At 45.2% G+C, this 25,845-nt stretch overlaps 1 protein-coding gene across 1 annotated transcript in view; it reads left to right on the top strand.

Annotated features, from left to right (window-relative positions):
- Window positions 1–20,501, top strand: part of TMEM156 (transmembrane protein 156) — a 58,381-nt gene extending 37,880 nt beyond the window's left edge. The window contains exons 5-7 of the mRNA XM_030888600.2: window positions 1,742–1,828; window positions 15,685–15,790; window positions 20,091–20,501. Of these exons, the coding sequence (XP_030744460.1) occupies window positions 1,742–1,828; window positions 15,685–15,776 (179 nt within the window). The 3' untranslated portion in view covers window positions 15,777–15,790; window positions 20,091–20,501. The remainder of the gene's footprint in view (window positions 1–1,741; window positions 1,829–15,684; window positions 15,791–20,090) is intronic.
- The last annotated feature ends 5,344 nt before the right edge of the window (window positions 20,502–25,845 follow it).

Genomic DNA, 25,845 nt, shown 5'->3' with positions numbered 1-25,845 from the left:
GGAAGAACTTCAATGAGATGGATTGATACAGTGATTGCAACAGTGGGCTCAGACATAGGAGCAATTGAGGATGGCACAGGATTGGGCAGTGCAGGATTGTGCATAGGTTGCTATGGCTCAGAAATGACTTGATGGCACCTGAGACACCTACAACAACAAGCTGAATTAACCAAAGAAAAATTCAAGCCAGGAGTTGCAACATTGAAGGATTCCAGTGGCAAAATATTAAACAATGCGGGAAGATTGAAAAGAGATGGAAAGAATGCACAGAGTCACGGTACCAAAAAAGAACTGGTTGATGATCAATCATTTCAGGAGGTAGCATCTGATGAAGAACTAAAAGTATCGAAGGAAGACATCAAAGCTGCACTCGAAGGCACAGATGCAAAAGCAGGCTCCAGGTGTACCAATTGAGATGTTCCAAGAAATGGATGTAATCCTGCAAGCATTCATGCATCTATGTCAAGACACTCTAAAGATAGCTACCTGGCCAACTAATTGGAAGAGATCTATGTTTTTTCCCACTCCAAATAAAAGTGAACCCAAGAATGCAGAAATTATCTAACAATATGGCTATCACATACAAGTAAAAGTTTTGCTGAAGATAATTAAAAAAACAAAACACAGTGACAATAGTACACCAACCAGGAACTGCTGGAAATGCACATTGGATTAAGAAAAGAATATGGAATGAGTGTTATCATTGATATCAGATGAATCTTGGCTAAAAGCAGAGAATCCCAGAAATATATTTACCTATGTTTTTTTCCTGACTATGCAGAGGCATTGTGGATCACAGTGAATTATTGATAACCTTGCAAAGAATGTGTATTCGGAAACACTTATAAGTATTCACGCGGATCCTTTTTACACAGAGGCAGCCATTCAAATGGAACCCGGGGGTGGGGGTGGGGGCTGTTGCATGGTTCAACACCAGGAAAGGTATGTATCGGCGGGGTATACTTTTACCATATGCATTTAACCTGTACACTGTGTAAACCATCTGAGACCCTGGACTACGTGAAGAACATGGCGTCCAGATTGGAGGACGCTTATTAAAAAGCTAGGCTATGTCGATGCCACAGCCTCGCTGCTGAAAGCTAAAAGGACTTGAAGCACTTACTGATGAAGATCAAAGACTACAGCTTCCAGGGTGGATTTCACGGAAAGGAGACAAACATCCTCCCAACCATCAATAGACGATATGGTCAACCAGAAACACTGAAGTTGTTAAGGATGTAATTTGCTGGAATCCACAATCAACACCCATCAAGGCTGCGGTCAATAAATAAACATTGTGCTTCATTGGTCAAATCTGCTGCAAAAGATCTCTTTGAAGGGTTAAGAAGCAAAGATTGTCACTTTGAAAATTAAAGTGCACTTGACCCAAGCCAGGGTATGTTCCGTCAACTCATATAGATATGCAATAATGAGAGGATGACTGCAGAAGAATTGAAGCCTTCGAGCCATGGTGTTGGTGAAGAACATTAAATATAGGACAGATGGGTAAAAATAAAGAGGAGGAAGTACATGCGTTACATGAGATGGCGTAATGACTTTGATGGCAGTGGAGAAGCCACTGATCTTAGGAAGAACCTGTAATTTTAGAGGAACAAAATTTGATATGGAAAACCTCTTCATGGCTTGTTTATCCAGGCCTAAGTGTCAATGGCCCCTATTCCTTGATGATCCTTTGAGCCAGCTTGCTTTTCACCTAAATATTTAATTTCTTTTCTTGGGAAAACTCATAAATGCGACTCCACATCATTCCTCTTAAGAGGGAGCAACTCTGAGAAGCAGAGAGCGTTGAACTTGCAGGTCCTCCTAGGTGGGTGGCTGGGGCAAGCAGAGAGAACATGGCTTAGGAACTTCCTGAGCTTCACAGTTCCGCCCCAGAAGTCCCCTCAGGATGCGGAGACAGGAGCTTATTTAAATGAGCTCTGTATCTGGAAGAAAGGCTCTGTGGGCAAGTGAAATCCAGTTTCTTTTGTCTTATTATCAGGGGACAGTTACGATCAAAACTAGCTCCTTAAATAATGGAAAGTGTGTTTAATTGGCAAGAAGAAATTCATGTGAGTAGGCAGAGCCGAGAAAGCAATAAGGAATAAGCCTCAGATTTAGTTTTAAATGAGACAAGATACCATTATTCCTCAGCATTGCGAGGAGTAATTGCAGAGTGGGCCTGGCTTTGGCGGAGTCTTCCCTTAGCGGAGGGTGTCACTGTGTAAAGAGAACTCCTAATAGCCTCAATTAAAAAGCCCCCTTGTCCTCTCCTGAGCAAAAGACGGGGAAAGAGGGAATCCTAATTAGAGCAGCTCAGGGGGGCTGTGAGCACAGATGCTGTGGCTCCAACTCCTTCTAATTGTGAAGCTTCCTTCTGAACTCAAGCTGTCAGATCACATTGAAAAGTGTTGAGAGAGAGAGAGAGAGAGAGAGAGAGAGAGAGAGAGAGAGAGAGAGAGAACATGAACATGACACGGGCAAAAGTTTTTTCTGTGTCGGGGAGAAATAATATTGTTGACTCTCGGAAAACCACAGAGGGTGCGTGAGCTGACCGAAGCCGCGCAGATGCAGCCCCTTTGAGCTTGGTGGGAAATGGGAAAAGGAGGCATCAGGGTTGCCTTCAAAACTGAAGAGCCGGAAAGTCAACAAGCCCTGGGCTGTACCACTGCAACTGCAGCTGTGGTGATATAGGGATGGCACCACCCATCCCTGGAGAGCTTGCAAGGCCTTGGCTAGCTTATGAGTTAGGGACTTGGCTTGGCTGAGGGGGGTGGGGTGGGGTGAATGAGAGTGGGTGAACTCGAGGAACCCCAGTTTTAAACAAAACGTAGCATCTGCTCTCAGCCCTAGCAGTGAAGTCATTAAGGTGTGAGGAGCAATAAGCGATAGGAGCCCTGGTGGCATCGTGGGTTACATTTTGGGCTGCTGACCACAAGGTGAGTAGATTGAAACTCTCCGGAGGAAGATGGGGTTCTCTGCTCTGGGAAAGTGTTCCAGCCTCAGAGACCCACAGGAACAGTTCTCACCTGCCCGACAGGGGCTCCTGTAGGGTCGTTGTGAGTTGGAATCAGGATCGCGGCAGGGAGAGCACTAAGCATCAGCTACATAGTCTCTTGAGACCCATGAAGTGGGCGATCGGGGAGAGTGGTGGGTCCGAGGTAGAATTCTCGCCTTCCATGCAGGTGACCCAGGTGTGACTCCCAGCTAGGGCTCCTTCCTGTATACCAGTGGTTCTCAACCTAATGCTGTGCCCCTTTCATACAGTTCCCCAACCAGAAAATTATTTTCGTTGCTACTTCATCACTGTCATTTTGCTACTGTGATGAACCGAGTGACCCCTGTGAAATGGTCGTTTGGCTCCCAATGGGGTCTCGAGCCACAGGTTGAGACCCGCTGCTGTATAGTCCCCATCTGTCAATGGAGGCCTGTGTGCGGCTGTGTGGCTGAGCAGAAAGCAACGGCCCAAGAAGGAAGGCCTGGGAGTCTAGTTCTGAAAACCAGACAGTGGATCCCTTGGATCACCACAGTCCACTCCACAACTGATCTCGGCGTGCGACAGACCCAGGCAGCACTTTGTTCTGTTGCACGTGGGGTCCCCAGGAGCTGGGGTGACTCGGTGGCAGCTCACAGCGTGTGGAGGCTGTGGCCATTCTGTGGGCTCCGTGCATATGCTATTTGATTCAGGGAATAAAGACACCTGAAACCAAACGCACTGCTGTCCAGTCGATTCCGACTCGTGGAACCTGGGGGACGGAGGAGAACTGACCCTTTGACTGTCCGAGATTGTCAGTCTTGGATGCCTTCTCTGTCTCCTGCAGAGCAGATGGTGGGTTTGAACTGCTGACCTGAACTGTAGTTAGCAGCCCGCGGCAGACCCGGCAAAATGAAAACACAAAAGGAGGCAGCCACGCTTCTCTCCTTTTCTCTCTCTAACCCAGCTCTGCTGGGCTTTTTGGTTGCCCTGGAAATTCTGGTTCTTTCTTCTATAGTCATAATTTTGAGCACTGCTGTCGTGTCTGAGAAAAAGTCAATCGCTCCCCTGTCAACCCCGTATAGTCAGGGGAGCCACAAATTTAAAGTACTAGCTAACCACAGGACTAGCCTTGCAAGTTTGTATTTATGAGCTTGTGATTTTCGGTCACCAAAGGGCCTGTCTCAGCCCTCCTTCCTCTTCCATTGCTCTCACTAAAATGCCTCTGGCTTGATTACTAGCTATACAGCATTATGGCCAGTGCTGGCCAAAAGGGTGGCAGCGTTCAAAAACAAAACAAACCACGGCTCAAAAAACAAGGGTGTTTTGCGGGCTCCCCATCTTAAAGGAGGAAGAAGCAGATATACTCTCTCTTGTTATTTATATTCCTTTAACCTAAATGCCATTTGTCCCTTGCCCATCAGAAGTTGCTCTTTCGGAGAGAGAAATGGAAAGGAAAGAGCATTTCCCCTGAGTGCCGTTTGTAAGGCCTCTCTTTGTAATGATGGATTGTAGCAGCAGTGAGACTGTAAGGGAAGAAAAGGTGCCAGCATGGCTCTCTGGGGGAGCAGTAACAGGAGTGTGTGTGTGGGGGGAAGGAATGTGGTTCAAAGAAAGCCGTGACTGTGGGTGACATTCAGCAGAACAGCATGCTGTCAACTCTAGCTCTGTACCTTCGAGAATGTCCTGACAGTCGTTCATGCGTCTGCTATGCGTACACACACAGAGATGGTCTCACAGATACAGAAGGAAGCTTATTCCCCCTACAAGAGAGAAATGAGGAACCCGAGACCCTAGCATGTCCTGGTAGCACCAGAAAACCAGACAGGGGATGCCTATCATCCCTACAGAAAGAGATGTCAGCTGTCGCACAGAATCAAGTCCCAACTTTTATGCCTGTAATATTTTCCTCCAAGCTTTGAAAATGTGGCAGTTTATGTTGCTTGTCTTGGCATCCATCTATTCTACATTTTATTCATCCAGCGATTGCCTTTACACAGGACATGGCTTTATCTTATTCATCGTCATAGGCTTGTCCTTAGTACCATATCCAGCATGGAGCTCATCTACAATAAAGGGTTATTAAATCACACACGCCCTAAGGGGAAAATGAAGATCGAATAAAAAGAGTAGATGAGCCAGAAAGGCACGTGATCGGTTGGGAAAAAATGAGAAGGATGGAGGAGACAAAGCATGGGAGCGGGAAGGTAATTTAGCGTTGTTAAAAAGCATCTCACGCATTTTTATAGAGTCGTTAAGGGCGTCAAAGAACAGTGGAAAACCTTGACCATCTTGGAGAAGCGGTTTTCCGAATTCTGAAAATGTAACTTGGAAATGTGTCCCTAGAAATCATGTTTCCTGGGGTGATGCAAAGGACCAGGAGCAGCAACGGGGAACTAGGACCTGAATCACTGGACGCAAACACTAGAAACAAAGGTGACTGGCTTGAAAGAGAAAAAACACATTGGAAAACTAGTAGATCGTCTTTAGGAGCCACAGCAAGGTTAGGGGCTCTGAGCTTAGAAAGAGAGAGGAACTGAGAGAGGGCAGGGGCAATGGTGGTTTTGTGATGGAATTCTTGCCTTCATTCCACGAGACCCGGGTTGGAATCCTTGCCAATTCACTCCATGTACAGTCACCACCGGCCCGCCAGCAGAGGCTTGTTGGTTGCGGTGATGCCGAGCAGGTTTCACAGGCACTCCCAGACTGAGACAGACTAGGGAGAAAGGGCTGACAGCCTATGTCTGAAAAAACAAGCCAGGAAACCCTCTGGATCACAACAGTCTGATCGCCGGGCATCATGGGGATGGCGAAGGAGTGGACAATGCGGGGGACATGGGTTGTGGAGCAAGTAGATATCAACTAATGATGAAGGAGGCTGGGACACCAAAGCCAGGCAGCCAAAAGCCCAGCTAAAGCTGCCCTACAAGGCTTTGTACTCCCATAAAGAGTGACAGCCTTGGAAACGTAGATCTTCTTCTGCTAAGGCTATTCCTGTGGTGTTCAAACCCATAGGCGCTGCTGTTGCCTGGCCGGGAATATTGGTTGAGAGCTATGCAGCTTTGTACAATGGCCCAGGGATTCAAGCCCCAGGGAGGAGTAGCTGGGTTAGTCAGTGGTACTAGGCCACAGAGTGGTACTCCAGGGGTCAGGAAGCAGGGTGCAGAGAATCTGCTTCCATAAATTTGAGATTATAAGTCAGCTTCCACTCAACAGCAGTGAGTTTGAGTAAGGGTGTTAAAATGCTGGACAGCTGACAACTACATTTCTTGAAGAAGCGATTTTCAGAATTCCGAAAATGTAACTCAGAAATGTATCCCTAGAAGCCAAGTTTCTAGAATTAGAGCTAACATGTAGGCCCTTTGAGAGGAACCCTGGTGGCTTAGTGGTTATTCACTGGTCTACTAACCGCAAGGCCAGCAGTTCGAAACCACCAGCTGCTCCATGGGGGAAAGTTGAAGCTTTCTACTCTGGTGTTTCACGGGGACAGTTCTATCCTGTCCTCTAAGGACCCCATGAGTCAGAATTGCCCTGATGGCAGGGAGTGTGGAGTTTATCCCCCTCTGTGCTTCTCGCCGCTTGTGGAAGCAGCCGTCAAGAAATCAAGTGACGTGAGCACCTGCTGGTTTTGAACTCCCAGTCTTTAAGTTAGAAGCTGAGTCCTTTAACCCTTACACCACCAGGGCTCTTTCAAACAGTGCTAACTGCTCGTGCCTCTGGGACACCAGCGCAATGCTGTGGTCAGGTGCCATCCTGAGAGTCGAGTCAGCTGGCACTGACTCAGAGGGACAGAGTAGAACTGTCCCATAGGATGTTCCGGGGTGTAATCTCTATGGGGAGGCTCTTGAGGAGATGGTTGGCACAATGGCTGTAGCAATGGGCTCAAACATGAGAACGATCGTGAGGCTGGCGCAGGCTGAAGTGATGTTTCGTTCTGTTGTACATATGGTGGCTATGAGTTGGAACGGGGACTGGATGGCACCTAGCAACAACAACACGCTTATGGGAGCCCGTGGCCAGCTCTCTCATCCATGAAGCTGCTGGGTAGTTTCAAACCACCATCAGCAGGTAAGAGCTTAACCCGTTGTGTTGTGCCACTGAGACCCCTCCTGGTACATAGGTGAGACCCGTTCCATATTTGACAAATTAACATGGCTCTACAGTGACTATGTTGAAAAGACAGCAACTGATGCCTTAGAAAGCTCTTTCCAAGATTTGTTTTTCTTCCAAATGATAACTTTTGATAATGCCTATCCAAACTAATACCAGGACAATGATTCAACACTTCATCAGTTTCATTCCTTGGAGTATTAAGAAGACCTGCAATGTGAACTGAGTCAATAGCTCAGAATATTGACAGCTATCAGTTAAAGGAGTGGCACCCTGGTGGAGTAGTGGGTAAGCCTTGGCTGTTAACTGTAAAATCAGCAGTTCAAAACCACCAGTCCACCAGTCACCCTGAGGGAGACAGGCAAGGCTTTGTACTCCCATACAGTGACAGCCTTGGAAACCCACAGGAGCAGTTCTACCCTGTCCTATGGGGTCGCGATGAGGGGGCGATTTTCGTTTGTTTTTTGAGTAAATTAAAGGAGGTTTGCTTTCATTCTCTCTCCCCGCCCCCCCCCCTTTTTCTTTTTGGTTGTTGATTTTAGTAGATAATTTTAATTTTTCCCTAATTCTCATTTATTTTCTCATTCTCATTTGGAGCTGAAGAGTAGTTTAAGGACTACTGAGAATAATAACAGATGGAGCTTTGAAGACAGCAGGGACCTGCTACCTTGGATACTGAAAATTTGTCTTAAGCTATCATGATTGGTTCTGTGAGCCCCCAGAGATCTTGGACTTGGACAAAGGGCATCCATGGTTTTTTGATGTGACAGAAAGGTCAGGATGAAGCATAGCTAACTGGAAGATCTATGTTCCCATGGCAATAAGAAGAAACGAATTAAAACTAAAAGCCTGATTCCAAGACCAAACCAAATGTATCACCATCGTGTCAATTCTGATTCATAACAATCCTATAGTCATAGTAGAATTGCCCCTGTGGGTTTCTGAGTTCTTGGCGGGAGTAGAAAGCCTCATCTTTCTCCTATGGACCGGTTGATGGTTTTGAACTGCTGACGCCGAGGTTAGCAGCCCAGTGAGTAACCCAGTACACCACCAGTGCTCCTATGAATTGGAATCAACTCTATGGCAGTGAGTTTGGAGTTTTTTTTGGTATTGTTACCAACCCAGTTCTTACTCAGCGTGGCTGAGAAATGAAGGCTGAGGTTGGATGAAAGTGAGCGGCAGAGGCTTTACGTAGGTTGATGGAGCAACGAGCAAGTCAGACTCGAGTCATCAAAGCAGGCTTCCCAAAAAGGGGGGTATGCAGTTTATGCGCATACAGCAGGAAGTAAATGAGGGGGTGATGAACATGTAACCGATTTCCCGAGGAATGGTCATGAATATACATGAGGGTGGGGTTATGATTCTTGATCAGGAAATGGCTTGTAGAAAGCTTGATTTCAAATGTTGCCCCTGTCTGTCTGGTGTCATCCTTCCAGCCACATTTTGTTCCTTGGTCAGAGTGCTTTCCTTCCGGGGTGACCTGTAGGTGCTGGCTGTTGTTTCTGTGCAGGTTTGATGGGCCAGGTCTAGTTAAAACCGACACTCGCTTGCTGTGGTGGGATACCTTCCTGGAAGGGGAGGGCTCCGAAGAAACAGGCTTATCAGGAAGGAAAGACGAGGCTAATTAAGTGCGATATCCGTTGTTGTTGGTAGGTGCCAATGAGTCTGTTCCGACTCATAGCAACCCTATGCACACTGGAACAAGACACTGCCTGGTCCCATGCCTGCCTCACAATGTGATGCCTGAGTCCATTGTTGGTGCCGCGACACCACTCCGTCTCATTGAGGGCCTACCTCTTTTTCTCGGCCTCTCCACTTTATCAAGCATGATGTCTGGCCCCGGGGATTGCTCTCTCCGGACAACGTGTCAGACGAAGCATTCGGGCTGCACGTCTTCCAACACAGATTGGTTTGTCCTTTTAGTAGTTCAAGGTGTTTTCAATATGGTTCTCCAGCACCACCATTCAAATCATGAGGCATATATAGTTTAATCTCTTACAACAACAAACATCTCTTATATCGTGAGGATTGGTTTATTCTGCAAGTTGGGGGATTTGCAGAGCTCAGCAGATTCGTGAGTGATTTCATTTTGTAAAGTGATTATCTTGTATTACATTAGAATTAGATGTAAAGTAAATGCATTCTATTATGTAATGAAAGGTAATCCCCTCTACCCAAGGCTAACTGATCAGTCACATGTAACCACTACATGACAATGAATAAGCGTGTGTTTGCCCCGACAACTGGGAACCTTCGCTTAGTCAAGGTGACACATAAAATTAAACAATATAGAAGTCAAATCACAGACACGAGAATATTTGATAGTCTTCTAATTTGGATTCCTTAGCCAAGATAACTTGACGACTTCTTCCCCATTTTAGGAGTAGCTTTTTTTTTTTTTCAGGAGAAGCTTGTTTAGGTCTCACTTCACACAGTATTTCAGTGTTTAACACTTTCCCATGCGAGACTCCATTTTTTTTAAGTAAAAAAAGTATTGTGGATTAGGTAAAAGTTTACAGAGGAAATCATGTTTTACATCCAACCATTCATACAATTATGGGCACTTAAGGGCAGTCTCTTCAGTGTCCCATCACGTGTCCTATTTCCTCTCGATGTTGCCTGTTTCCTTTCTTCCTTCTTTCCTAACCCTCTGAACTTGGTCCTTGAGGAAATGCTGTCCTTTGCTCTTCAATGGTCGTTATTCTCCTCTAGGGGAGGTTCGGTTCCAAAGGGTAAGGGTCATCATATTGGAGGGCCCACCTATCTCTTTCCAGCCAGCAAACCTGGTCTCTTTTATGATTTTGAGTTTTGTTCCACATTTTACTCCCTCCTCTATCCAGGACCTTTAATGTGATCCTTTCCAGAGCAGTTTGTAATGGTAGTTGGGCACTATCTAGTCATTCTAGTCTTGGGTTTTGCATGTCTCATTAATCACTGGGTTAATTGTCTCCATGTGTCTTTCAATTTTCATTACTCTTCTTTCCTCTGGACAGAGAGAGACCAATGTCTGCACTTTGGATGGCTGCTCACGAACTTCTACAACCCTAATTGCTACTCACGGAAGTGGGATGTAGAATACTGTCTTTGTGCACTAGGCTATGCCAATAGAACTTGTTGTCCTCCAGGACAATGGTGCCCAGATCCCCAAGGCCCAGCAACTCATTGCCTTGTTTGGTTAAGTCTAAGAAGGATTCCTAATTTGCTTCTTGTATCTTCCACCACATTTATGTATATGTTTGCAGCAGAGGTAAATAGACAAATACAACTATCTTTTTAAAAATCTTTACTTATGGATGTACTCCTACATTCTCTCTCACACCTATTCAGCCTATATATCTAAACATCTACTCGTAGCTCACCAATGTTTCAGGATTGTGTATTTATTAGTATTTGCTGCTGCTCCCTTAACTTCTTGCAGTCACAGAAGCAGACAAATAAGCAGTGATAAGAGAAGTAGTGGACACCAGGGGTTGAATACCGCTTAGACAGCTAACTTTATTTACACTTCCTGTTTATGTTTTGAGCTGGTTTTGGTTTTCTACTTTCATAACCCAGCAAACTTTAGCTGAGCAAGTAGTTTTGGAGATAAGTCTGAAAAAATTAATGGGGCAAATGACAGCAGGAGCCAAGAGAGGTTGACTAGGATCTGCTTTGATGGTGGAATATGTATCTGGTATTTGACAGGGAAGCCACGAGGAACAAAGTGACTTTTTGTTACTCAGTGGAATTTGACATTCACTTTGGAAAGATGAATTGAGCCTAGGTGCCGGATGCCCCAGAGACAAAGCACTTTTGAAAAGGTGACAGAAATCTCTAGAAAGGAGTGAGAAGAGGAGGACAACCTGGATGTTCCTGGGGACTTTGCATTGGAATTTTGTTTGAATACTTAAGGCCTGGGGTTTTATTTTTAAAAATCAAAGTTTCTATTGCTGAAAATCCATTTGTTCTCTAAATTCAGCCAGGTCAAAATTCAGGCTGAGATCCGTTTGATTCTTTTTTTTTTTTTTTTTTAAATCCTCCAGAAAAAAAAAGGTCAAAGAAATGTTTTGTTCAGGGATTTGACAAATTCATGAAAAGACTTTTGTGAAGTTTTAAAATACTCTGGCTGCTTCTGCTGCCTTAAGTAATGCTAGTGAATTAATATAATTTGAAAGAAACTATTTTTCAGTGAAGACCTAGAGAAAAATATCACTCACTTTAGTTTCTCCGAAGAAGCTATTAAAATGACATAGATCCTGCCTTTTGGCCTTTTAACAACTTTTAGAATCTTTGCCTTCACCTGTAAGTTATATGACTTGGATACTAGCAAAACCCAAAGAGCGTGCAGCACCTGAGAGTTACTGTGGATTCACAATCATGCTGACACCTATAGTGAATTATGATGTGAACAGGCAGCAAAACATCAGAAACTGAATGAATGACCAACCGCATGGCTTTTCAAGCAAAAGAACTCGGTTTGTTTCTTTGATCATGATTTGGTTTCATGAATATTGTGATTTTTAGCCTTAAAAAAATCTGTCTCCAAGTCTCAAATTCCGGAAGTTACCATATACTTCATCAAAGACTGTGCAATCATTTGCAAATAAATTCGTTCTCAAGCTTTAATGTGCCCGAGAATCAATTTGGACGTATGTCAGCATTCAGGCTCCTGGGCCTCTGTGAAGGAAGGCTCTAATTCAGTAGATCTGGGACAGAGTCCAAGAGCCTGCAGTGTACATGAGTACCGCTGACGACTTTCAGTTCAAGAGTCTGTTGATCTCTCCGTTTTCTGTTGCTGTGAAATGAATGACCAGAAACAGATTGCTTCGGCCTGAACATACTTATCATCTCACATTTTCTCTGGGTCAAGAGCCCAGGAGCAGCCTCGCCGGATCCTCTTCTTCGCAGGACTGGAATCTGGACTGCTATCTCATCCCGGAGGCGCTGCTTCCAAGCTCACTTGTGTCGTTGGCTGAGCTCATTCCCCTTTGGATATTTGATGGAGAAAACCGGGTGTCTGGGCTTCACCTTGGTGCTCAGGTTGTAAAGGTCACTTACAGCTCCCTCCCACGTGGTCCTCCCTGTAGTCAGTGCTCAACAGGGCAGTTCCTTTGCTACAGTCCAACAAGAGTCCCTTGGACCCAGTCACCATTTTAAGGGCATTCACTTCACTAAGCCAGGCTGACCTTGGATTAACCAAAGTAAAGGCAAAGTCGAGGGGCAGGGGAAAAGAGGAAGACACTTGTGATAGGTAGGTTTATTGTGGCGACCTGGCCAATAAGAACATGTGGGACTAATCAGGTCACAGTTTGATTGGAGGTCAAAAGGATAAATGGCTCTTCAAGGCCCTCCCCCCTCTCTCTTGCTCTCTGGCGATCAGAGCAAGCTGGGGCATGCTGCTGCTTTAGCTAGTTCTCTGCCCCAACCTGTGAGCTATACTACCTGTGGGCCAAACCAACCTGTGGGTCATGTTGCTAGAGCTTGAGGCTCCTTCGAGACCTGCTTTGCGATGCTGCTAGTGTGTACATCGCTTGAGCTTGAGGCTGGTGGATCCTGTTGCCTTGCATTTCTTGCGCTCGGTATCCCATCTGGGCCTGCCTGGCTAAGCTCCTGAGCTACTGACTGCTGCTGACCCACCCTGCTGTTTGTTGCCTGGGGGCAGACTCTGCCTGCCTTGCCAGAGGGAGGACTCCTCTGTCTGCTTCCTTGACCTTGGACCCAGCAGCCTATGTGAGTTGAAGGACTTCCAATAGATTACCCTGTTTCCCCGAAAATAAGACAGTGTCTTATATGAATTTTTGCTCCCAAAGATGTGCTAGGTCTTATTTTCAGGGGATGTCTTATTTTTTCATGAAGAAGAATACAGTACACATTTATTGTTTATTGTTTTATTAAAAGAGACCTTGCACTTCCTGTCTGCTCCGGCTGCGTTGTAGCCAACAGTGAGCTGCACGGTGGCACCCACCGCTATGGTCCAGAGTCCAGAGTTAACAGTAGTATGGGGGGGCCTTATTTTGGGGGAGGTCTTATTTTCAAGGGGGTGCCTTATATTTCAGCGAGAGGCAAAACTGTAAGTAGGTCTTATTTTGGGGGAATGTCTTACTTTCGGGGAAACAGGGTAACTGTTCCATGGAAGTGAGTTGAACTTAACCCACTGTACTGCTGTGTGGACTAATTACCTGTTATATTCCTTCTCGCTGTATAAAAATATCTATCTATCTATCTATCTATCTATCTATCTATCTATCTATCTATCTATCTATCTATCTATCTATCTATCTATCATCAGTGTCCTGGTTTTGTTTCTCTAGAGAACTCTGCCTAACACAACACTTGGCCATGCTTTAAATTCCTAGTGCTGTTGTAACAGAAATACCTCAAGTGGATGACCTTACTAAACAAAAAATTATTTTCTTACAGTTCTGGAGGCTAAAAGCCCAAATAAGTGTCTCCTGTTGATTCCTATCTTGTTTGGTGTTGCTGTCAGATGCCACCCAGTTGTTTCCGACTCCCAGAGATGCTATGTCGACCCAACAAAACAAAATACTGCCCAGTCCTGTGCCGTCCTCCCAATCGCTCTTATGTTTGAGTCCATTGTTGCAACCACTGTGTCAATCCATCTCATTGTAGGTCTTCCTCTTTTCCATTGCCCTTTATCCACTTTACCAAGCTTGATGTCCTGTTCTAGGGACTGGTCTCTCCTGACAACATGTTCAAAGTGCTTGAGACATTGAAGGTCCCCTACCCTCACTTCTAAGGAGCATTCTGGCTGCACCTCTTCTAAAATAGATTGGTTTGTTCTTTTGGCAGCTCAAGGTGCTTACAGTATTTCTCACCAGTGTGCCATAATTCAAATGCATTGCTTCTCCTTTGGTCCTTGGTCAATGTATATGAAGTGATTGAAAATACCATGAGTTGGGTCAGGTGCACCTTAGTCCTCCAAGTGACAGCCTTGGTCTTCCATACTTTAAAGAGGTCTTATGCAGCAGATTTACCCAATTCAATGAGTCATTTGATCTTGCCAACTTAAATCTTTTCTCCACTCATCATGATGTTACCTTTTGGGCAAGTTGTGAGGATTTTGGTTCTCCGTATATTAAATTGTAACTCATATTAAGGGCTGCAACCCTTGATATTCATCAGCAAACTCTTCCTGTCCCCCTCACTTTCAGCAAGGCTAGGTTGTTAATGCCCCTTCCCCCCATCCAGTGCTGTGTTCTTCTTCACGTAAGCCAGCTTCTTTGATGGTTTTCTGAGTGTACAGACTGAGTGAGTGTGGTGAGAGGATACAACCCTGACACACACCTTTCATGATTTTAAACCATGCAGTGTGCTCTTATTTTATTCAAACAACTGACTCTTGGTTCATGTACAGATTCTGCATGAGCACAAAAAGGTGTTCTGGTATTCCCATTCTTCTCAATGCTATCCACAATTGGTTATGATCCACACAGTTTAATGTCTTGACTGAGGCAAGAGAGCACAAATAAACATTTTTTCCCTGATAGTCTCTGCTTTCGGGTAAGGTCCATCTCACAGCAGCAATGATAGCTCTTGTTCCATGTCCTCTTCTGAATCCAGCTTGAATTTTGGGTAGCTCCCTATTGATGTATTACTGTAGCTGTTGTTGAGTGATCTTCAGAAAAAAATACTTACATATGATATTAATTATATTGTTTGATAATTTGTGCATTCTGTTGGACCAGCTTTCTTTGGCCTGGGTATAAATATGAACCCATTCCAGGGATGTTCTATATCTCTTGGCATAGGTGAGGGAGTGCTTCCAGTTCCTCATCAGCTTGTCGAAATATTTCATTCAATAGTCTGTCAATTCCTGGAGCCTTGTTTTTTGACTAATGCCTTCAGTACAGCTTGGATTTCTTCCTTCAGAACCATTGGTTCTTGCTTATATGCTACCTCTTAAAATGGTTAAATATCTATAGTTATTTTTGATACAGTGATTGTTTTCCTTCCATCTTCTTTGGATCCTTCTTGCATTCCTTGATATTTTCCTCACAGAATCTTTCAATATTGCAACTCGAGGCTTGGGTTATTTTTTCTTTAGCTCTTTCAGTTTAAGGTATGCGGAGCATGTTCTTCCTTTTCATGTTTCTAACTCTAGGTCTTCGCATGTTTCATTATATTTTACTTTGTCTTCTTGAGCTGACCTTTGAAATTTTCTGTTCATCTATTTTACTTCATCCTTTCTTTCATGTGCCTAAGCTACTTGATGATTAAGTGCAAGTTTCAGAGTGTCTTCTGAACCCCACTTTGATCTTGCCAGCAGCCACAGGTATTCCTTTATTTCTTTGAGAGCCTCACCTGGAATCTCTCTTCCCCTGTGAATTCATATCTCTGTGTCTAATGTGCTCTTTTTATTACTGAGAAGTGATTAGATTTAGGACCCATCGTACCTGGTATGTTCTATTTAACACAACCAAGGAAACCTATTTCCAAATAAGATTACATCCATAGGTGTAGGGGCTAGGACTCTAACACATATTTTTACTAGGGAAGGGGACAGCATTTAGTCCATGACATTATAGTTTTATTATATACGCATTGTATGTTGTCGGTTATTTACTAAATATAGACTAAAGCCACTTTCTTTCTTAAAGCAGCAGAGACCACACAGAGCCTGCCCTCAGCTCAGGTCCACGTGGTGCTCGCTCCAATACCAGAATTGGAAGTTGTGTCCACAATCCACCAGTGAGATCAACTTACACAGTGAGTGACGATTTTGCTTTATTGGTGATTCAACTTTTTGCCTACTATAAATGTGGGTTAATTCAAGAAGATATAACATGTCCCCAAATTGTATAGCTAGAAAAACAATAATTTCACATCAATGAGATGACTTGAGCCCAAATCACCATTTCCTCCAAGGTCCAAGACGGATCTTAGTCTGCTAAATTTCATGTGCTCCTGTGATGTCAGTTCACCTGTTGGCATCTGAGGCTGATCCACAATCCCAGCAGGCTAATCGTTGCATCAGTCAGAGTGGGAGGGAAGGAAATACATGCATGCAATGGGCACAGACTGTCACTAGACTCCTTCAGGTCACACTTGACATAGTTTACAGAGATGGCTGACCACAAAAGAAGTTCTATTTGGTTGACCAAGGAAAGGACCACCTTGGCACTTGTGTCAACCAAGATGGGTTGGGAAACTTGAAGAAGGGTCTTAATCAGGTGAAGGACCCTGGGGCTGATTGGATAAAGCAGTGGTTCCCAACATTCCTAATGCCACGACCCTTTAATACAGTTCCTCATATTGTGGTGACCCCCTGAACCATAAAATTATTTTCGTTGCTACTTCATCACTGTCATTTTGTTACTGTTGTGAATTGGGTTACTCCTGTGAAAGGGTTGTTCGATCCCCAAAGGGGTCGCGACCCACAGGCTGAGAACTGCTGGGATACAGCAAATTGGATGATTTGGGCCCCGCTCCTGGTCTGCATATGCTCTCAGGATTTTTATGGGCCAAATATGGCTGCCAGGAGGACAAAATGGCAGCATCTGCCTTTCCCCCTCGTGTTGGTGATGGATTGTTCATCAAAAAGACAAGCTGGCCCCATCAGAGCATTCGCAAGCTGGTTGATCTGGTTGAAACCTGTTTTCTCCCCCAGTCTCTGGTTTCTTTCTTCCTATAGGCTACCTCCAAAACCCAAACCAAATTTACTGCCATCAAGTCTATGCAGACTCATAGTGACCCTGTAGGACAGAGTGGAACTGCCCCTGTGGTTTTCTGAGACTAACTGTTTACGAGAGTAGAAAGCCCAGTCCACCCCACCCAAAGCCCACCACCCTCACTGAGTGGCTGGTGCTTCCAAATTGCTGACCTTGCAGTTAGCAGCCAAATGCGGAACAACTATCCCACCCTGGCTCCTATTCCCTCCCAGAACTGCTAAAAGGAAATACTACAAAGAAGGGAGTTAGCATTGTCATACGCAATCATGCCATCTAGCTAGGTTATGTCATTTTAGTCATCTGGTGGCATATTGGGTTATGCATTGGGCTTCTAACCTCAAGGTTAGCAGTTCAAAACCATCAGCCAATGGTGCAGGAAAAAGACAAAGCTTTCTGTTTCCATACTGAATTACAGTCTTGAAAACCCACAGGGGTAGTTCTAATCTGTTCTATGGGGTCACTATGAGTTGGAATCAACTCCATGACAGCGAGTTTTGTTTTTTTTTCTGTCTCAAGCAGAACATCTCTCCAAATTATTGACACTAAACCTCTACCTAAATTTTACAGCTGATAATTCATAGGATACAAAACCTCTGCCTAAATTTTACAGCTGATGGTCCCTGGGCAGCCCACACACTTTGTGCTCAGCTATGTACCCAAAGATTGGCAGTTCATCCTCACCAGGGATGCTTTGGGAGAAAGGCCTGGTGATCCACCTCCAGCAGAATTTCAGCAAGGAAAAGCTCTGGAACTCTGTTCTGTTCTGTAAAACGTGGAGTCGCCTGAGTTAGAATCAACTGGGGGGCAATATTTGTCCAAAAATCTAGATTATGTTTACTTTAAAATCTAGCTTAGTGTACCTTAATGTCCATGCATGTGAATCCAAAACTGTGATCAGAAGCATCTTAGAAAATTTATTTATATATTAAACAGCTATTATAATTAAGGCACAATTTTGTGGCTTCAAAAGAGGATATAAAAATTATAACAGAGGAAAGGAGAGAAACTAGCATTTATGAATGCCCTCTTATGCTTGGTAGTGATGGGCTATATCATTTAAGCTTCCTGATATTTGCTAAACAGTATAATTCATAATATTGACAATATGCATTATTATCAATAAAGATCCTCGTGGGAACTTTATGGGTTACCCTAATTGATAATTTGAGAATTTCAAAGAGGCAAGAAGTCAGTTGGCATTGAGTGATGACAATGAGTTTTTGAGAAAATCCAAAAGGGAACATGTAGTGCTTTGGGCCTATCAACCGTGGGGCACAACTCCCAGGCCTTCAGTAGTCTCCCAGGGCTGCCTAAACAAACCACCAACTAAATGGTGTGAACAAGACTCACTGCCATTGAATCGATTATGACTCATAGTCCCTGTAGCACAGAGTAGAATTGCCCATGTGTTTCTAAGACTTTAAATCTTCAGGGAAGTAAAAAGTCTTGTCTTTTTCCCATGGAACGGCCCAGGGTTTCAAACTATGGACCTTGTGGTTAGCAGTCAAACTCATAACCCACGATGCTACTAGGAAGATCAGTGAAAAAAAGCCCCTTGATGAGATTGATTGGGACAGTAGCTGCCACAATGGGGTCCATCATAATCATTGTGAGGATGGGGCAGTGTGTCGGTCTGTTGTAAACAGAGTTGCTATGAGTTGGAGCCAACTCAACAGCACTGAACAACAACAGGGGCACAAGACAACAGAAATAGATTTTCTCAGTTCTGTAGGACAGAAGTCCAAAATCAAGGTGTGGGAAAAGTTGGTGACATCTAGAGGTTCTGAACTCACTCACTCATTGCTATCATTGCCAGCTCATAGTGACCCTATACGACAGGACAGAACTGCCCCTCTGGGTGTCCTCACTGTAATTCTTTATGGGAGTAGAAAGCCTCATCTTTCTCTCACAGAGCAGCTGGTGGTCTTGAACTGCTGTCCTTGTAGTTTGCAGTTCAACATGTTACCCAGCATACCACCACACCTCCAGAGGGAGGCTCTCAATTCCTCTCTCCTATCTTCTGGTGGCTGAGGGCAATCCTTGGCATTCCTTATTTGTAGCATCATCACTTCAATCTCTACCTCTATCTTCACACAGCCTTCCCCCCTGCCTTTCTCTTTCTCTGCATAGTGTGTCTCAAATCTCCTTCTCCTTTCTTTTGTATTATAAAGCCATTTGCTATTCGATTTGTGGACTAAATTAAATCCACTAAATTGAGGATACTGATCGCTAGATCATTAACTCAATTATGTCTGAAAAGACCTTATTCCAAATGAGGCCACATTCTGAGGTTCCCAGTGGGCCAGTGTTTTGCATGTCATGATTCAATCTGTAATAGCCCCGTTTTAGGGAGAAGGCAATAGAATGGGGAGAGGGCAAGGAGAGCGTGCGAGAGCAAGTCCTGATTGGTCTGCCACCCGGGTCACCAAGTGAGGGGGTTGGAGAGGTGAAGGGCATATCTAGAAGGCAGCCAGAGACATCCAGTGCAGGGGGTTCAACCTGTCACATTGGAAACTCAGCAGGTTCCAGGCACAGGTTTGTATTCTCAACTAGCTGGGACTGAATTTGGTGCAATCAGGCTACCGTTGACTCAGAAATCCCAAGGCAGAATCCACTGTGATGGTTTCCGTGAAATCTTATTGCATTTTGACATTATGCTTCATAATTCTCATTCCGGTTCTCATGCCGGAATAGTCAATTTCCCATGTGAAGAGCTCTTTTGTTACTCACCAGATGGGTTTGGAGCAAAGGCTGTGTGTCAAATATTCCACTACGCACTGGCACATGTCACAATGCAGTCAGCGGAGATTAGGGCTCTGCTCATTTCCACACATGGTGTTAAGTAACATGATATAGTGTGGGCTCATCATCTACTACCTGCAAGTACCTTGTCTTTACTCAGATGGCATGATGATCATGTAGAAGGTGTGATGCACGTAACTCAATTATATCTGCAAAGACCTTAGTCCAAATAAGGGCACATTCTGAGGTTCCAAGCAGACATATATTGACATCAGCATTTATTGATTGAATGAATAAATCTCAATTATTACACTTCTGCACTAGAATTCAATCATGTAATAGTAGAACCAAAAGAAGCTTTCATCAACCCGTCCATTTTTATTTCACAAAGGTGGAAAAGAAGCCACGCCTCTGCTGTATTTTTAGGGACACACATTATGATGGGCCCTTCCACAGTGGTTTATGACATCTCATAAGACATAGTTTGAATAAATGGTTTTTCAATTGTTTTCCATCTATTTTAATTCAGGTAATGCTTTTTAAAAATGGCCCATAGATAATATTTTAATAGTTGCTTTTTTTTTTTAACGATTCAGGTTATCCCTTTAAAGTATTCTGGACAATTTAGATGGAACAATTTAGACAAACACTCCCGGTTTTATGTTGGGAACGAGGGACTTTTGGCTCTCGGTGAGGATGTGCAGCAGGAGTAGTAGGAATGATGGCTGGTTGGTGAAGATGAGATGAAGAACTTCCATGGACCTTTGAAAGGAAGAGAATGAGCCCTTTTCCAGGAAGCTACTGTGAGCAATGCAAACAAGCTGAGGAGACCCATGGAAACAATAGGGGAATTCTTCTCCTTGTTCAGCAATGTAGAATTGACCCATGGTTTTAATTTTGAGAAACCAAAGCATGGTCAAGGTTGACAATCCTTTCTCTTATGGCCACACATCACGGCTTCTGATTTTCCGATACAAATGGATTGTCCGTGTAGCAAATGACTTAAGGAGGCCTAAGTTGTTTCTTTATACATTTGTTAAAATTGATAAATTTGGCCTCTTGTTGGCTCTGGAGGTGTTTATTGAATTCAAAGATATCAAAATAAAATGCTTGAATATTTCAATCTCCTGGCAAAATGTTTCCTCTGTTTCTTTTGGTTTACTGTTAAAGCCACCATTGGTGGCCACAGTAATTACAATAATAACTAGAGTTATTCATCGCAATTAAAAGCACAGACAGATAAGAGTTCAGTGCATAATACTAAAAAATACAAAAATACCTTCCTTGAGTTAAAGTGGACATCATTATCTTGGCTTCATTATATGATTAATTAAAAGTGCTGATCTGTATGGTTTAAAAATCAGGAGTGGTGACATCGAGGTTATATCCTGTCACCATCCTATTCCAATAATCCAAGAAACCGGATTATGCGAAAAGGAACATGGCATCAGGATTGGGGGAAGACTCGTTAACATTCAGTTATCATATACAAATGATATCCTTGCTTGCTGTAAAAGAACAGGACTGGCAGCACTTATTCACGAAGATCAAAGACTACATCCTTCAGTATGGATCACATCTCAACATGAAGAAAACAAGAGTCCCCACAGCTAGCCTAATAAGCAACATCATGATAAGCCGAGAAAAGACTGAGGCTGTCAAGCATTTCATTTAACTTGGATCCACAATCAATGCCCATGGAAGCAGCAGTCAAGAAATCAAATTCTATATTGCCTTGGGCAAACCGACTGCAAAAGGCCTCCTCAAAGTGAAAAAGCAAAAGATGGCACCTTGAAGACTAAGGTGCATCTAACTCAAGGCACGATGTTTTCAATCACCTCATATATGTGTGAAAGCTAGATGATGAGTAAGCCTGGAGAAGAATCAACGCATTTGAATCATGGTGCTGGCGCAGAATATCGAAGATACCGTGGACTGCCAGAAGAGCAAACACATTTATCCTGGAAAAAGGACAGCCAGGTGCTCCTTGGAAGTAAACGTGGGGAGGCTTTGTCTCATGTACTGTTATCAGAAGGGACCAGCCCTTGACGAAGACATTGTGCTTGTTGAAGTGGAGGGGCAGCAAAAAAGATGGGCGCCCCTCCGTGAGATGGATTGAGAGTGGCTGCCCAGTGGGCTAAATATAGCAACATCACCTTTGTGAGGATGATGCAAGACCGGACAGTGTTTCCTTCTGTTGTTCACAGAATCACTATGGGTCACAGCTGGACCAGGACCCAACAATAACAACCCCAAACCAGACTCAGTGCCATTGAGTCAATGCTGACTCACAGTGCCCTAATAGGACCCCGTGGGTTTCTGAGGCTATGAGTCTTGACAGGAGTCGAAAGTCTCACCTTTCTCTTGAACAATCACAACAGTGCCTAGGCTATTGATCTGGATGTGCTGCATTTCTATTTTTCACCACTTCCAATATTATTCGATTCATAGTTCGTGCATTCCATATTCCAATGATTGTTGGATATCGGTGGCTGTTTCATCTCAGGTTTAGTGTGTTACATCACGAAGGTCCTGAGAACTTGAATCCACCCACCTGGTTAAGGTAGACTCTGCTTTGAGGAGGCAGTTCTTTCACGCCCCCCACCCCAACCCCCAGGGGCTCATCTTTTGGCACTGTTGTGTTCATCAGATTTTTCACTGGCCGTATTTTTCTTTTTTTTAATCGTTTTATTAGGGGCTCATACGACTCTTATCACAATCCATACACACATCAATGTGTAAAGCGCATTTGTACATTCATTGCCCTCATCATTCTCAAAACATTTCCTCTCCACTTAAACCCCCAGCATTAGGTCCTTATTTTCCCCCTCCCTCCCCGCTCCCCCCTCCCTCATGAACCCTTGATAATTTATAAATCATTATTTTGTCATATCTTGCCCTGTCCGACGTCTCCCTTCACCCACTTTTCTGTTGTCCGTCCCCCAGGGAGGAGGTCACATATAGTTCCTTGTAATCGGTTCCCTCTTTCCAACCCACTCTCCCTCTACCCTCCCAGTATCGCCACTCACACCACTGGTCCTGAAGGAATCATCTGCCCTGGATTCCCTGTATTTTCAGTTCCTATCTGTACCAGTGTACATCCTCTGGTCTAGCCAGACTTGCAAGATAGAATTCGTGTCATGATAGTGGGAGCGGGGAGGAAACATTTAGGAACTAGAGGAAAGTTGTATTTTTCATCGTTGCTACATCGCACCCTGACTGGCTCGTCTCCTCCCCGAGACCCCTCTGCAAGGGGATCTCCAGTGGCCTACTCATGGGCTTTGGGTCTCCACTCCGCACTCCCCCCATCATTCACTATGCTGGCCGTATTTTTCAAAAGTAGATCGCCAGCTGCCCCTTCCTCTCTCTCTTAGTCGGGGAAGCCCCACTGAAACCAGTCCACCAAGGAATACCTGGCGCTATTTGAAATGCCAGCGTGTCAATGTCAATGTCACAGCAACACGGAAGCCACTGCAGTATATCAAACTGACAGACACTCCGTGTGTGTGTGTTGGGGGGGGGGGGTGCATTGGAAGTTTCAAAACGTAAATTCACTGGGTTCAAAAACTAAGTAACGAGGTGCCGTCAGGACATAGTTGGTGGTCTGACATGCAGGTGAGGCTGGAGACCCAATGAAGAACACGGAGCAGCGGTGCAGCGGGATGCCAGCGTTGTTGAAGAGTACTGAGAGTGCCACGGCTGCCAGAGACGCAGCCGGTGATAAAGCGCCATCGCACGGACAGGTCGCCTGGAGAGGCCAGTCCCCGGAAAAGGACATCAGTTGGGTGGGGGGCCAGGAAAACATCTCGGACTGGGCTGCAGACAATGGGCCCCGGCAGAACAACTGTGAGGCGGTGAGGACGGGCAGGGAGTTGCTCGGTGGCCTGTAGCGCGGTGTGCGACACTGAACAACGAGGAGCCGTTTCCTTTCTTTCCTTTTAAAATCGTTTTATTGGAGGCTCTTACAGCGCTCCTAACATTCCTTACATCAATCGTGTCAAGCTTATGTGAACACATGTTGCCATCATCATTTTCTGAACATTTACCGTACTTTCTATTTTTCCCTCCCTTCCCCGCCCTCCCACCCTCCAACCCCTGTCCCCCTTCATCCCTGTTTCTGCTGTTCATCCCCCCGCCAGGGGTGGGTGGGCGTGGTTATGCATCCATCATTACAATCGGTTCCTCTTTCCTCCCCTCCTCCCCCCACCTCCCCTTCTGGTATCACTGCTCCCTTTCTGTTCCTGAGGGGCTTATCTGACCTGGATTCCGAGTGTTGTGAGCTCTTATCTGTACTAACGTACATGCTCTGGTCTGGCCAGAATTGAAAGGCAGGACTGGGGTCATGATAGTGGGAGTGAGGAAGCCTCAAAGAACCAGAGGAATATTGTGTTTCATCAGTGCTATACTCCACCCTGGTTGACTCCTCCCTTCCTTGTGACCCTTCTGTGAGGGGATGTCCCATTGTCTACAAATGGGTTTGGGTCTCTGCAACCCCCCTTGTTCTCAACAATCTTTCTGTTTGTTTGTTTTGGGTTTTCTGGTGCCTGTTACCTGGTTCCATTGACATCTCATGACCACACAGGCTGGTGTGCTTTTTCCAGGTGGGTTTGTTGATTCTATGCTAGATGGCTGCTTGTTTAACGTCAAGCCTTTAAGACCCCAGACACTATATATTTTGATAGCCGGGCACCATCAGCTTTCTTCATCACATTTGTTTATGCACCCATTTTTTCTTCAGCGATTATGTTGGGAGGGTGAGCATCACAGAATGCAAGTTGTTAGAACAAAGTGTTCTGTGTTGAGAGACGGTTTGAGCAGAGGCCCAAAGTCCATCCACTTCCTTGATGTATTGCCATATAAGTGTAGGTACATAGGCCAATCCCTCTATTTTTATGAATACATTCACCTGAGTGCACACCTATGTTTATACATCTTTCCATAGCTCTGCTACCTAGATCTTTCCTCTGTTTCCTTTTCACTTCCTCCTGAAGGGACCATTCTCTAAAGAAGAATCCGTTCTCACTCAAACATGCACGGGATTTTTACAGATGGCCGTTCTGGAGTCACCCCTCTGATAGAGTCACACGGTGCTCCTCAACACGGAGCCCTGGGGCCTAGTGGTTACATGTAGGGATGCTAACTGCAAGGTCGGCAGCACCTCGGGAGAAAGATGGGACTTTCTACCTCTGTGCAGAGCTACAGTCTCTGAACCTCACAGAGGCAGTGCGACCCTGTCCTGTGGGGTTGCTGGGGACTCGATGACAGTGAGGGTCAGAGCACGCCCCTACTGACACCACTGCATGCAGGACACACCTGGCTCGTGTGTGTGTGTGTGTGTGTATGTGTGTGTGTGTGTTCTTGGAGTTGTCTGTGCTAGTGTGTAAGTCCTAAAACAATGGGAGAGCGTAACCCTCCACGTCTTGCCATCCCTAGCCGTATTCTTTGATCCTATTATTTGATGTTTTTGTCCTTCTCAGACCCCAGCAGGCCATGAACAGACCTCTGACACACAGGCCAGCAGGGTCCCTGCACAACTGTGCCTTGCCCAGAATGGTCCCATGTCCTTCCTGTCCCCTCCTCCACCTCTGGGACCCCCTCCCCAGTGCTCCAGCACCCTAAGCCCAAGATGCCAGACATTCTGTGTCCCCTCTCAGGAGCTGGGGCAGCTCGGATTGGGGCCTGTTAGGGGGAGGGCCTGCTTACTGGGCTTTCTTCTTCCATTTTTCTGGAGTCCCCGACGCTGAGCAGTTCAGTGAGTGTCCCAGGGGGAGAGGACTACTCTCCAGGCTCTGTGCCCTGCTTTGTCCTCTCACCCCCATACAACCTCCTGTCCTCCCCAGCAAGCTGAGCATAGCGCATGGTCACCCTGGGAGCAGGAAATGACCTAGTCCTTTCACTACCATGTCTTCTGAGATCTTCCCGAAGGACAGAGTGTGGGAGTGTACATGTGTGTGAGAGTGTGAGCGTCTGACTGCATGTGTGCAAGTGTATGAGCGTTTAAATGTGTAAGGATGTGTCTGTGTGTGTATAAGTGCGCATGCGCGCGTGTTTGAACAGACACTCCCTAGCTCAGGACACAGCGGACAGCCAGAGAAGCAGCAGAAGCAGTGGCTGCTAATGGACAACGTATAGCCGGACTTCCTGGGGCCCTTCTGCCCCGTCCTGACTGCAGAGGACAGGAAGGGTGGAGGGGATCCTGGTGGGCTTCCTCCCTTGTGACGTCCATCTTCCTCCGGTCGGCCCACTTCCGTTCCTCATGGACAATGTTTCTCACCAGACCTGGGCTGGAAAGGAGGGCAGGACAAGCAGAAGGGCCCAGGTGGCCACACCCTTCCCCTGGAGGGAGGGGAT

Source organism: Echinops telfairi, unplaced genomic scaffold (genome assembly GCF_000313985.2).
Source record: "Echinops telfairi isolate 266 unplaced genomic scaffold, ASM31398v2 ScPeMD7_7468;HRSCAF=8506_0, whole genome shotgun sequence".
Taxonomy (NCBI): Eukaryota; Metazoa; Chordata; class Mammalia; order Afrosoricida; family Tenrecidae; genus Echinops; species Echinops telfairi.
Note: the sequence above shows the minus strand (reverse complement) of the source record. Positions and strands in the feature narration are given on the sequence as shown.